The sequence below is a fragment of the Neovison vison genome, chromosome 4, assembly GCF_020171115.1.
Source record: "Neovison vison isolate M4711 chromosome 4, ASM_NN_V1, whole genome shotgun sequence".
Classification (NCBI taxonomy): domain Eukaryota; kingdom Metazoa; phylum Chordata; class Mammalia; order Carnivora; family Mustelidae; genus Neogale; species Neogale vison.
Window position 1 is genome coordinate 134,069,063 of NC_058094.1, and position 15,019 is coordinate 134,084,081.

The 15,019-nt window shown below is 36.8% G+C and overlaps 1 protein-coding gene across 2 annotated transcripts in view; it reads left to right on the forward strand.

Annotated features, from left to right (window-relative positions):
• Positions 1 to 15,019, forward strand: part of LOC122903998 (zona pellucida binding protein) — a 114,858-nt gene that overhangs the window by 13,668 nt on the left and 86,171 nt on the right. Inside the window, exons 4-5 of one of the 2 annotated variants that reach the window (XM_044244505.1) lie at positions 531 to 533; positions 8,477 to 8,626. In XM_044244505.1, the coding sequence (XP_044100440.1) occupies positions 531 to 533; positions 8,477 to 8,626 (153 nt within the window). The remainder of the gene's footprint in view (positions 1 to 530; positions 534 to 8,476; positions 8,627 to 15,019) is intronic. The other variant, XM_044244506.1, reaches the window with a different exon arrangement.

The following is a 15,019-nucleotide window of genomic DNA, read 5'->3' on the forward strand; positions in this document are numbered from 1 at the left end:
AAGAAGTTTATTCATATCAAATATTTGCTCAGTAAACAGTCATTGGAAGTATTTGTTTTGTAACATGTTAATTCACATTTTTATATACTTGAATGATCTCAGCTGTATATTTCTACAATATTTATGCAGATTCTAAAGTAGCTTAGAATTAAAGAGGTACTCTTCTCTTTGCGTGAGGTGGTCCTTCAAAGTGAACTACTCAGGTCTTAATTAGGGAGTGGCCACTTGGTGGATACCATTGCACTAGGCTTTGTGGGAAATTGAAAGATCAAACCCAGCATCTCTGCCTGACTGTAGTAATGCAGGAGGAGGGGATTAGCAGAGATCAGTAGCAGAAATCCTGAGACTATGCACTTATAAATCCATGAAATGGGCCAAGTATAAAAACATCCAGTACTGAAAATGTAATTGGACTTTAATTTTACTGCTCTATAATAGTAGCACACAATGTCATGCAAACATGTGTGTTAAATATATTTTATGTCTGGTGTTAAAACTCTGTAAGTTCATGGGGCGCCTGGGTGGCTCAGTGGGTTAAAGCCTCTGCCTTCGGCTCAGGTCATGATCCCAGGGTCCTGGGATCCAGCCCTGCATTGGGCTCTCTGCTCAGCAGGGAGCCTGCTTCCCCATCTCTCTCTGCCTGCCTCTCTGCCTACTTGTGATCTCTGTCTGTCAAATAAGTAAATAAAAAAATCTTTAAAAGAAAAAAATAAATAAAACTCTGTAAGTTCAAAACCAGAAGTGTTCAAGTATTGTTCTGTTTTAACAAATGTTACTCCTTTGATTTGGAGATTGAAATCTGAAACATTTTTTTCTCTAAGATGCTATGCTAGTCTTGTAGTTTATCTTGCAAAATATAATATATGATAGAATTTTGACTTCTTCAACTGGGAGCAATAATTTATTTTACTCCCTTTCATAGTATAAGATAGATGTTGAAAAATGTCATTATAATAAAATCATATTAATAGTGTTTTTTTATTTATAAAATCTATTCCCAGAAAATTCTGGTAGTCTGACATCATGATCATATTTTAGTTTTCAGTACATCATTGCATCATAATTCACTGTCTACCAGTTTTAAAGATATTTGTTGTACTATCATTATGATTTCAGAAAGAACTGGAAATGTTGTCTAATTTTCCTAAAGCTTAAAAGGTGGAGAATCTCTTTGGAATCTAGATTAAAGTGCACTGTACTTAGTTATCTTTTTATGAATATTCCAAAGTTAGTTTCCCTAAAATTGGACAAAAGAAATGTGATTACATGTGATTATGTAATTACTTGCACATTCTCCTGGAGAGAAATATTCAGATTGTTTAGATGGGTTGTAAAATATAGGGGACCAATCTTAGATTTGGTCTCTTTCTCTTTCCCCACCTTCTCTCTCTCTCTCTCTCTCAGTCCCTACTCCCCCCTACCATTTCTCTTTCATTTTTTTCTTCTTTCTTTCTCTTTTCTCTTTTTTTTCTTTTTTTTGAGAGAGAGAGCACATGAACAGGGGAGGTGCAGGGGAAGAAGGAGAGAGAGAATCCCAAGCAGGCTCCATGCACAGCATGTAGCCAAACACAGGGCTCAATCCCATGACCCTGAGATCATGACCTGAGCCAAAATCAACATGTGGACACAACTTGTTGAGACACCCAGGCGCCCCTTCTTCAATATTTTTTTATTTACAAATGTAATACATTTTTTGCACAAAGACCTGTATCTCTTACTCCGGGCTCCCTTCCATTCTCATGAATTAACTCGTTCTGGTGTGTGCACTTCCCCACTTTCCTGAACATATATTAACACATATGCACATCTGTTGAATTTTACCCTGTAACTACACTCTTGTTTCTAATGAGATCATAGATTTTTATTTTATCTTACCTTGATATATTTCTATGGAATGAAGCAGTTCATATATACAAAGGTATATAAGATACATGCAACTTATGACACATAATAAAACAAACATCCCAGAACCTAGTATTCAATATATACCATTACCAATACTGTTGCACCTTCCAGAAAGTTGCTTACAAATCCTGTTCTTCTGTCCCCAAACCCCTGTTAGGTGAACAGTGCCCTGACCTTTTACAGTATTACTCCCTAACTTCTCTTTGTGTATTTGTTGTGTACTGGCATACAGCCACACATACACATACTAGTTCTTTAGTTTTTTGGACAGCCCTCTTCAGTAAGTACAATCATTCCTTCCATTTTATATGTGAAAAAACAGAGGACTTGAGAGAAGAAGGTACTTACCTAAAGTCATGTGCCTTTGAAGTCTGGCTTAGATTTCACAGGTATTATATAAATGAAGTAGGAATAGAATTTTCCCTACTTACCATTTTGTGACTTTTTGTATTTTGTATTTTAAAGAATTTGTCCAATTTAGAATCTTCTTTCAACTGTGAAATTTGTGTACATGAACTTGTTTGTGATACTTTCTTTAATATATTCAGAATCTGTATGATATGCCCCATTCTGCTTGATACTGGCTGTAATCTGTTCCCTTTCATTTTTGTCTCTCTTAATACAGGTTAAACAATTTTTTCAGTCCTTTCAAAGGACCAGCTCGTGGTTTGATTTATTTTTCTCTGTTATTTTTTGTTTTTGATTTCATTGGTCTCTGTTTTTGTTTTTTATTATTTTCTTTCCTCTGTGTGATTTGGGTTAAGTTTGCTTATCTTGTGCTGGTTGTGGATTCTGGATTGACAGTTTTTTTTCTTTCAACATTCTAAAGATGCCTTTCTGGATTCTTTTTGCTTACATGTTTTCTAATGACAAGTCTGCTGTAATCTTATCCCAGTCCTTCTGTAGACATTGTGTCATTTTTTTCTAATGGACTTCAAGATTTTTTTCTTTGCCTTTCATTTTCAGGGATTTGAATATTATATACCTTTTTTTTGTTTTTTATATTTTTTTCTGCTTAGTGGTCTCTGAGCTTCTTGGACATTTAGTTTGGTATTAAGCTAATTCTTAGCTATTATGTCTTCAAATATTTATTCTGTCCCATGCTGTCCCTCCTCTCCTGAGATTTCTATCATGTAGATGTAACACTGTGTGGTACTGTTCCACAGCTCTTGGATTCTTTCTTCTTGGTGGTGGTTGTGGCAGTATTTTATTTTTTTCTCTTCGTGATTCAGATTGGGTTGTTTCTTTTGACCTGTCTTCGAGTTCATCGATTCTTTCCTTAGCTGTCAAGCTTTTTACAAGCCCATGGAAGAAATACTTCATCTGTGTTATTGTGGGATTTGTGTGTGTGTTGTTGTTGTTCATTTTGTTTTGCTATTCTGCCATTTTCATTTAATTATTTCTTACAGTTTCAGTTTCTGCTGAAATCTCTCCTATCTGGTCTTATATCTGTGTTTTCTATTAAATATTTTGGTACATTTGTCATTGTTATTTTAAATTTACTGTCTAATATTTTTGATATCTGTGTCATTTAAAAGTCTGCCTCTGTATATTGCTTGGTATTTTGCAAATGTGTCATTTCTTACTTTTGTACATGCCTTCTAAGTTTTTGTTAAAGTTGGATATCTTAAATAAGACAGTAGATAATAAGTATTTTTATGTTTTGAGATCAACACCTTTTTAAAATTAGTGTTATGTCAGGGTGCTGGGTGGCTCAGTCTGTTAAGTGTTTGCCTTCTGCTCAGGTCATGATCCAGAGTATTGGGATAGAGCCCTGCATAATTTCATTACAAATTATTGATCAGCAGAGAAGTCTGCTTCTCCCTCCCCTCTGCCTCTGCTCATGTATTCTCTCTTCCTTGCTCACTCTCTTAAATAAATAAAATATATATATTTAAATAGTGTTATGTCTTCAGTATTACGAGTTTGTGTTCATCTAGTCAAGAATTTGTCTGGGTTTAATATTGGTTGTTGCAGTGGTTATTTTGGTTGTTGCAGAAAGCTTCAGATAGCTTTAAAGATGTTTTAGGTGTAGTCTGGTTCATGAGAAGTTATTTTTCCCCAATGTCTGATCTTTCTTTGGCTTTGATTTCTCCTTAATAAAAAAAATTCTCTGGAAAGAATCTCTTTCTTGCAGTTCTTCTAATTTGATTGCACTGCATTTTTACTAGATTCTTATTACTGATGGGAAGCTGGGGGAGAGGGACAGTCTCTGATGTTCAGTTAAGCTTAGCTTTTGGCAGGTATGGTATCCTTGGGTCTTGGCGGGGCGGGGTGGGGCCATCACAAATGCTTCTCCACCTTTAGGGTTGGCCTAATACTTCTTGCTGATTCTTCTACAAGGATGAGGCTCTTTTTTTTTTTTTCCTTCCTGTATCCTTCCCTAGTGGTACCAAGTTTACATAGTGCCCCACGTGACTATTTTTGTTCCTTTTTTCCCTGTAGATTAAAGCATTGTTCTTACCAGGAAGTGGGAGATGTGCGTGGGTAGATTTTGGCAGTTTGCTAGACCCATCCTTTAGCCAGAACCCAATGGGAGTCTTGCTCAGGATTCCCCTCACTTTCTATGTGACCACTCAGTTGTTGCTGAAGGTAGAGCCTGTAAGAGGGTATAATACCCCCGCCTTCCCCCACCCTAGTATCTGGTCCTCAGAAGTTTGACATGTTCACACTGGTTGACACTGGCTTTTAGCAATTCACTGAAAATTTTTAGCTGAGTCTTCTTAAATACATGGGTCCTTGTTCTTTTTATAGGTTACTGTCTATCCCCAAATTTCAGGTTTGTTGGTTGCCTTCCCACTGTAATCTTTTGATAGGTTCAAAAAGAGTTGTTAATTGAAAGTTTGCCTTTTTCCTAATTGTAATAGTGGAATCAATGTTCTCATAGTCAATTTTCATATCTGAGCAGAAACCAAAAATGTAAACCTATTTTTAAAAATTATAAGTGTGGAGCACCTAGGTGGCTCGGTGGGTTAAGCCTCTGCCTTTGGCTTAGGTCATGATCTCAGGGTCCTGGGATTGAGCCCTGCATCGGCATCAGGCTCTCTGCTTGGCAAGGAGCCCGCTCCCCCCCACCCCTGTCTCTCTGTCTAGTCCAACTCTGAATTTTTAGATGATCAAACTAAGTTGTAGAGAGAGAAGAGGTACTGACTCATTCAGTTATTCATTGACTGTATGCTGTGTGAGTTGTTATAGTAGTGTCCCTCAGCATCATGAAATTCCCATTCAAACTTAGTTACTCAAACAGTCATTTTTTAAGTAGCGTTATAGAATGGCTTTTTCTATTGGCTATGGAATCCTCTGGGTATCTTTTCAAGTGTGCCACTTTAAATTTTTTTAAAAATAAGGTGAGAGGGTATTTTATTATGGATCATATGCAACTTGTTTTTCTGGCTGTCCTAATATTTAACATTATAGTAGGCATTCAGATATGTATTAATGCACTTATTAATTTATACTTCTGAATTGGGAAAATTTCATTACAAATTATTCCCAAGAATGCATATCTTCATTGACAACATGATATTTAATATCTATGGTCACTTTTTTTTCCTTATAGTTTGAGAAGAATACATATTAATTATTTATTTTTAAAAATTTATTTAAATTCCAGGTAGTTAATAGACAGTCTAGTATTAGTTTCAAGCGTACGATTTAGTGATTCAACACTTCCATACAACACCCAGTGCTCATCAAAAGTGTACTCCTTAATCCCTCACCCATTTCCTCCATTACCCCACCTACTTCCCCTCTGGTGACCATCAGTTTGTTCTGTAGAGTTAAGAATCTGTTTCTTTTTTTTTTTTTTCTTTTTTTTTCCAATTTATTTATTTTCAGAAAAACAGTATTCATTATTTTTTCACCACACCCAGTGCTCCATGCAAGCCGTGCCTTCTATAATACCCACCACCTGGTACCCCAACCTCCCACCCCCCCGCCACTTCAAACCCCTCAGACTGTTTTTCAGAGTCCATAGTCTCTCATGGTTCACCTCCCCTTCCAATTCACCCCAATTCCCTACTCCTCTCTAACGCCCCTTGTCCTCCATGCTATTTGTTATGCTCCACAAATAAGTGAAACCATATGATAATTGACTCTCTCTGCTTGACTTATTTCACTCAGCATAATCTCTTCCAGTCCCGTCCATGTTGCTACAAAAGTTGGGTATTCATCCTTTCTGATGGAGGCATAATACTCCATAGTGTATATGGACCACATCTTCCTTATCCATTCATCCGTTGAAAAGCATCTTGGTTCTTTCCATAGTTTGGTGACTGTGGCCATTGCTGCTATAAACATTGGGGTACAGATGGCCCTTCTTTTCACGACATCTGTATCTTTGGGGTAAATACCCAGGAGTGCAATTGCAGGGTCATAGGGAAGCTCTATTTTTAATTTCTTGAGGAATCTCCACACTGTTCTCCAAAGAGGCTTCTGGGACTTAATCAAAATCAAAAGCTTCTGCATAGCAAAGGAAACAGTCAAAAAAACAAAGAGGCAACCCACAGAATGGGAGAAGATATTTGCAAATGACAGTACAGACAAAAGGTTGATATCCAGGATCTATAATGAACTCCTCAAACTCAACCCACACGAAACAGACAAACACATCAAAAAATGGGCAGAAGATATGAACAGACACTTCTCCAATCAAGACATACAAATGGCTATCAGACACATGAAAAAATGCTCATCATCATTAGCCCTCAGGGAGATTCAAATTAAAACCACATTGAGATATCACCTTACACCAGTTAGAATGGCCAAAATTAACAAAACAGGAAACAACATGTGTTGGAGAGGATGTGGAGAAAGGGGAACCCTCTTACACTGTTGGTGGGAATGCAAGAATCTGTTTCTTGATTTGCCTCTCTCTCTCTCTCTCTCTCTCCCTATACTTGTTTTGTTTCTTGAATTCCACATATGAGTGAAATCATACAGCGTTCATCTTCCTTGACTGACATATATTGGGCACCTTTTATCATATTTACTATCAAGTATTTGTCTCTGCTGAAATATCTAGCAAACAGTTGAAAACTTGTTAATCTGTTTTAGAAAAGAAACATGATAAATCTGTAATCCTTCATCAAAAAATATTCGTGAAGAAATAGGCATTGTAATACAAACAGTCCCAATTTATAACCTGTTTTCCAGCTTCATCCAGGATATGGAAATAGGAATTCTTAAGGCATAATTCTCTATGTAAATTCCTTGAGGGAGAATATATCCATCAATCCATTTCTCCTTCAGTATCTGAAGTAGAGCTTTGCATGTACTAGAAACCCAACACATTTTTATTGAGCAAATTAATAGTGAAAATTTCCTCACTAAGAACATTCATCTTTTGTCTTATTTTGAGGACATAAATTTATTCAAAATAAACCTCAAATTGAAAATTATAAGTTGTTTACTTAAAGAAGAAAGGATAAGCATTTGCTAGGTTAATACTTTTCATTCTAATGAATGGCATATTAAATTGTTGGGTGAATTTCAATGTAATGATTTTCAGACGCACAACTGGTTATGAACTTTCAGAATGACAACTTGAATTGCTTAAGGATTTGTAGATTTTTCAAATAATTTAACAGTTGTATTTGTCACAGGAAAACAATCTTGTGATGTATGCTATCATGTATTATGATTCGTTGTTTCACAAATGAAGGACCTTGAGTTTAGAAAGATTAAGGCATTACCAGAGGGTTAAACAGTTCATGAGAAAGAAAGGCAGATCTAAATCCCATGTCTGAAGCCTCTACATCAGTCTTTCCTGTTATACAGCATAGCTTTCTCTCAGTGTGATACTGAGGTAATGAAGCACATGGAAGTCAAAAGGGCTCTTACACCCAGTCCTAACTCTAAACACTGCAACTCTATGGTCTGTGCTTGGACAATTAGGGTGATCTGATCTGTTTTCTTTCTTGAGCAGCCCTTTGGGTTGTAACCCAGCCTTTGCCTGCTATCATGTGTAATAACTAGAAGTACCTAGTTGTTAGTATCTTGGGTTAGCTTTTGTTCTGGGTGCATTCCTCTCTTTCACATGTACTTTGTAGTTTGTAAGCTTACGGAAGGCATAATTTAGCTATAAAATACACATATACATAATTATAGTGTATGCAGATATCTACTGTTTTCATATATATATGAATATCTGTTAGTGCTCACAGCTGGGCAGGGAGATCAGGAGTGCATTAAGTACATGGAATTGTTAGTTTCTTACTACTTAGGTGCCACACAGTTGGTGAACTCGATTAGTAAAAATCAGACACTAAGGTGAGGTGATCCTGGTGGTGGGTATTGAGGAGGGCACGTTTGCATGGAGCACTGGGTGTGGTGCATAAACAATGAATCTTGGAACACTGAAAAAATTAAATTAAAAAAAATCAGACACTAAGAAGGTCATCCTGTCACATGCTGTCAACAAACACCAGGCGCAATGACTAGGCCCCAGCTCCTTTCAGTGATTCTGTAGGTAAAATCTGATGTTTTTAACTCTGTTTAGAAACATTTTGTGATTTTATCTCGGTGTCATATCGTTTAAGCAACTAAATACTCTATCTTATTTCTTTATTAGAGAACAGCACTGCACAAGTGACATCCACAGGAAGCCTCATATTCCAGAACTTTGAGGAGAGCATGAGTGGAGTGTATACATGTTTCCTGGAGTATAAACCTACTGTGGAAGAAATTGTTAAAAATCTTCAACTTAAATATGTTATATATGGTAAGGAGTGCATTTCATTGTATTTTTAACATTTCTTAATGTTTTCAAGTATTTATGTATCTTTAGGTTTGTCTTAGAAGCATTTTGTCATTTTTTAGTCTTTTAATTAAAGAACAATTCCTCCTTTCCTGTGTTTTACAAAGTACTCTGTAAAGTGTTAGTGGTGAGGACAGGGCTTATTTTTTCAGGGGAAAGTTGACAGGAACACATAAATTTAAGCTGATGAATGAGAATGGGAGTTACAGAAATTATGTTTTCAAATTATTGTAATATTATAGCCTATACTGCTTTTAAATCCTGAAATTTCATGCTTGATGGCACACTGCTATCCCCCTAGACAGGAGCATGAAATGCCACTGTATAATCCTTTTCTAAAAGTAATTTGATCTCTGGAAGTTTGAGATTGGGAAGGCTAGGTGGGTAATGGAGTAGCCAGGAGAACAGCTTGAGCAAAGGTGGCTTATAGGTTCCCTCTTATGGGGAGGCCCACCCATGGCAGAGAGGGTAGTAGCCCTCCCCCATGCAGGTGTCTGATCTTCAGCACCTCTTAGTGTGCTACCTCAAGACGGCAGAATGGACTCTGCACATAGTAATAAGCTAAGGATCTGGACAAGGAGAGATGATCCTGAGAAAGCTGAGTAGGCCCAGTATAATCACAGGGTCCTTATGAGAGGAGGCGTGAGAGTCAGCGGCGCATAAAGGACATGTCATGGTGGAAGGAGAGGTCTCAGTGGTTGTCTTTGAGGATGGAGTAGGGGCCAAACACCAGGGAGTGCAGGAGGCTTCTAGAAGCTGAGGATGGCAGACAGTCTCCTCTAGAGCTTCCAGAAGGAATGCACCCTGATCTCAAGGCCTTGTAAGATTCACTTTGGACTTCTGATTTTCAGAATTTCAAGATGATAAATTTGTGCCATTTCCAGCCACTACATTTGTGATGATTTGTTACAGTAGCAATAGGAGAGTAATGTACCATCTTTGTTTCAACTGAGTTACAGAACAAATGGCAGAATTATTAGTGGTTTCCTAATAATTTTTGGTCACTGAATAAACACTATCCCATATATCCAAAGAAAGACATCATTTTTTAATGAGAAATCATATTTACTATCTTTTGTAAAAATTCCTGAATCAGTCACGCTTCACTTTTGTTACATAGTTTTCTCCATCTTGTTATTTTATAGGTTTTGTCTGTACCGAATATAATTTCTGATGAGTGTATTCACATAAACTGACAATTGTAGCAGTGCCTTAAATGAATGCTAGTTTATGGTAATGATGAGCATAGCTAATCTGTGCCAGGCAGTGCTGCGTTTTTACGTGTAATTCTCATACCCATAAAACGCTTGCCTCTGCAAGGCATTGTCAGAAGTGCTTTATTTGTATTCAGCTAATTTAATCCCCACAACAGACTGTGCAGTACATACTGCTGTGGTCTGCCTGTGTACAAACACTGAGGCATAGAGGGGTTAAGTGAATGTGGGGAGACGCCAATGTGAATCTAGGAATTCTGATTCGGGAGTGTGTGTTCTTACCTTAAAGTTATTTTTTTTCCAATTTATTAAGTTAATTTTGTTATACAGGCACAAAAGCCAGTTAGATTCCCTTTTATGTTTTTAGTATAAGTTCTTTAGTATACATGTTTGGTATATAAATGGTGTTTTTATATTATTTTTGTTAGTATAGCTGACATAAAATGTTACATTAGTCTTAGCTGTACAACATAGTGATTCCACAACTTTAAACTTTATTCTGTGCTCACCACAAGATACACATGTATTTTCATATTATGGAAACTAAATTGTTAGTATTTCTGTAAGAAATACTATACTGTAAGAATTCTATAAGGTAAAATCTTCTACAGAATATTCAGTGTTGTTTTTGATAGAATCTGTCAGTTTCCCTACGAAGTGTGGACCAATTTATATCCCTGACATACTATATGAAAACTTCATCTTTTATAAGATAGGATTTTTTCTGTTGGCTTGTGTTTGGCTTATGCTGAGTAAGCTTCCCTGAATTAGAGGAACTGAATTCACTTATAATTACATTTTTATATATGGAATGTTTAAAATTTTAGAAAGTAACAAAAATAACATAACACCCAGAATTACTATCAGATTTAAATATGGCAAGACCATAGATGTATGGTGACTCATTCCTTTAATATGCCCATCCTTAATTAGTAAATTTGAGCATTTAAAAGTATTTTTGTTACCTAGTGGATTACATTGCCTTTTTAGTTTTGATGCCATTTTCATTTTGGATGACTTGCCTTTTTCTTAGTAATTTATAGGGTCTTACCAGTTTGCATATCAATCCTTTATCATACTGCAGTAGCTTCTGCCTATCTCTCAGTACGGTGTTGTTTATACTCCAGAAGGTTCAAATGTTGTTATAGTGAGAGCTACCAGCTTTTTTTTTTTTTTAAGATTTTATTTATTTATTTGACACAGAGAGAGAGAGAGAGAGAGATCACATGTAGGCAGAGAGGCAGGAAGAGAGGGAGGAGGGAGCAGGCTTTCTGCCGAGCAAAGAGCCCGATGTGGGGCTATATTCTGGGACCCTGAGATCATGACCTGAGCTGAAGGCAGAGGCTTAACCCACTGAGCCACCCAGGCGCCTGCTCAGATTTTTTTTTTTAAGATTTTATTTATTTGAGAGAGAGAGAAGGAGAGAGCGAGCGAGCACCCACATGAGAAGGGGGAGGGTCAGAGGGAGAAGCAGACTCCCTGCTGAGCAAGGAGCCTGATGAGGGACTGGATCCTGGATCTCCAGGATCATGATCTGAGCTGAAGGCAATCACTTAACCAACTGAACCACCAGGTGCCCCGATTTACCAGCTTTTTGAATTGTGATTTTTTTTTTTTTGCATTTGATTTTTTTTCTGAGATCATTCCTTATACCTAGAAAATAAAAGTTTCCTATATTTATTTGGTTGGCCTGTGTTTATTTTTTATTAAAGTAATTATTTATTTATTTATGGCAAGTAGGGGAAGGGGCAGAGAGAGGGTGAGAGAATGTCTCAAGCAGACTCTGAGCTGAGCACAGACCTGACATGTGGCTTGATCTCCTGAACCAAAATCAAGAGTTGGACACCTAACCGACTGAGTCACCCATCACCTGTGTTTTTTTAATTGAACATTTTATTTCAGGATAATTGTAGATTCATGTGTAGTTGCAAAATATGATCCAGAGATCCTATGTGTGCTTTTACTCAGTTTTCCCTCATAGTGACATCTTGTGAACATATTGCACATAATCAGGCCAAGATACTAAGTTCATATTGTACAGCCATCTGAGTCAGGTTCCTCCAGTTTTATAGTCCTCCTTTGTGAGTGTGTGTGTGTTTAATTCTCTAAGCTTTATCGCAGGTATAGTCTCCTGTATGCACTGCTACAGTTAAGATACATAGCAACACTAGCAACAGAAGTATACTTTGGGTTGTCCTTTTTTTTTTTTTAAAGATTTAATTTATTTATTTGAGAGAGAGAGAGAGAGCACAAGCCTGGGTGGAGGGGCAGAGGCAGAGGGAGAAGTGACTTTTTACCCTGAGATCATGACCTGAGCCGAAGGCAGACACTCAGTGGACTGAGGCACCCAGGCATCTGTGCGTTGTCCTTTTATACTCTACCCATTTCCCTCTTACCACCTCATTGTGACTGACAACCACCATCTTCTCCAATTCTGTAACTTCATCACTTTAAAATTATTATATAAGTACAGGAATAGCATACATAATTTTATAGGATTGGATTTTCTTCATTTGGCTTAATTCTCTGGAAATTCATCTGCATGGTGGTGTGCATTTATCATTCATTTCCTTTATTCTGAGCTGTATTCTGCAGCCCACATGTGCCACAGTCTGTTTAACCCCTCACCCGCTGAAGCACGTCCGGGTTGTTTCAGGCTTGGGGCTATAACATGTAAAGTTGCTATGAAGCTTGTGTATATTTTTTTTTGTGTAGGTACATGCTTTTATAACTGTGGGATAAATGCTCAAAGTGCATATTGGATGTGGACATGTGATAGTTAACATATTAGGTTTATAAGAAATTTCCAAATTCTTTGCCACAGCGGCTGTGCCAGTTTACATTCTGCCAACAGCTTCTCTGTGTCCTTTCTGGTATTCAGTGTTGTCATTATCTTTTATTTTAACCATTCTGATGGGTGTGAAGTTATATTTCATTGTGGTTTTCGTTAGTGTTTACTTAATATCTGTGGACATTGAACATAATTTATGAGCATATTTGCCAACTGCATACCCTCTTTGGTTAAATGTCTGTTGATATTTTTGCCCATTTTCTAATTGGAATTTTTGATGTGGTATTATTGAGTGCCTTGATTTTTTTTTAAATACATATTTCCATATATATTCTTTGGTAGGTTATGATATTTGCAAATTTTCTCTTATGGTCTATATCTTTTCAGTGTCTTAATGAGATTTTTTTCCCCAAAGGGAGGGGATCCAGAATATATTTTTTTAACTTTTAATTTTTTTATCTTGATCCCCTCATCTGTTTTTTCTAACCTTCACTACCTGCCTGTGGCAGCCACCAATCTGTTCTCTGTTATCTATGAGGTTTTCTTTTCTTTCCTTTTTTTTTTTAAGATTATACATATAGGAGAAATCATACAATATTTGTCTTTCTTTGTCTGATTTATTGCACTTGGTGTAATGCCTTCAAAGTCCACCCATGTTGCTACATGTATGCACGCATGTGTGTGGTCAAATCCCAAGATTTCTTTAGCCATTCAGCTGTCACTGGACACGGTTTCCTTATCCTGGCTGTGGTAAGTAGTGCCACAGTGAACATGGGGCTGCAGATATCTTTTTGTGTTAGTGCTTTTTTGTGGGGGCTAAATCTAGAAGTGGAATTGCTGGATCAAAATGTAGTTCAGTTATAATTTCGTGAGGAACCTCTGTACCGTTTTCCACTGGCTGCTCCAGTTTGTTCCTGTGTTGTTGATTTCAGCTCTTCTGACAGGTGTGAGGTGGTATCTCATTGTGGTTTTGATATGCATTTCCCTGATGATGATGTTGAATATTTTTTTCACATACCCGTGGGCCATCTGTGTGTCTTTGGAAAAATGCTTATGTAAATCTTCTGCCCATTTTTTAATTGGATTGTTTGTGTTTTTTTTGCTGTTGAGTTGTATTAGGTCTTCAAAAATTTGGGGTATTAACTGCTCATTATACATACGGCTTGCAACAGTTTTCTTCTATTAGTAAGTTATCTTTTTTATTTTGTTGATTATTTCCTTTGCCCTACAGAAGCTTTTTAGTTTTATGTAGTCCCACTTGTTTATTTTTGCTTTTATTGCTTTTATTCTTGGTATCAGAAAAATTGCCAAATAGCTCGTCACCTATATTTTCTTCTAGGAGTTTTATGGTTTTAGGTCTTGCATTCAGTTCTTTAATCTACTTTGAGTTAATTCTTGTGTTTGGTATAAGACAGTGGCCCAGTTTCTATCTTTTTCTATGGGTGGTCCAGTTTTTCCAGCACCAGTTGTTGAAGAGACTATCCTTTCCATCATTGCATGTTTCTCTCTCTCTCTCTCTCTTTTTTTTTTTTCTGGTAAATTAATTGACTGTGTATGTAAGTCTCTTCCATTTATCTGTTTTTGTTTGTTTGTTTGTTTTTTTACTTTTTTCATTACTGTAGCTTCATAGTACAGTTTAAATTCAGGGAGTGTGATGCCTCCAGCTTTGTTTTTTCTCAAGATTGCTTTGGCTATTTGGAGTCTTTTGTGGTTCCATACAAATTTTAGGATTGTTTGTTTTATTTCTATAAAAAATGCTATTGAATTCTGATAGGAATTTTATTGAATCAGTTGATAGTGTAGTCTGAACATCTTAGAAATATTCTTACAATCCATACACATGGACTATTTTTCCATTTATTTATCTTCTACAGTTTCTCTTCCTTTTTTTTCAAAGGTTTTATTTATTTATTTGACAGACAGAAATCACAAGTAGGCAGGGAGGCAGGCAGAGAGAGAGAGAGAGAGAGAGAGAGAGAGAGAGGAGAAAGCAGGCTCCCTGCTGAGCAGGGAGCTGGATGCGGGGCTCGGTCCCAGGACCCTGGGATCATGACTTGAGCCGAAGGCAGAGGCTTTAACCCACTGAGCCACCCAGGCACCCCTACAGTTTCTCTTCTTAATGTCTTGTAATTTGTAGTAGTTTTGCAAAGTCGAAGTTTTTTTAATTTCATGAGGTCTGTTTTATCAGATTTGGTTATTAATCATGCTTTTGGTATCAAGTCTAAAAGTTCTATGCTTAGCCATAGGCAAAGATGATCTATTTCTTCTACAGTCTTACAGTTTACTTTTAATGGCGCAAATTTTCAGTTAATTTTTGTATAAGGTTTGAGGTTTAACTTTTTATATATGGAT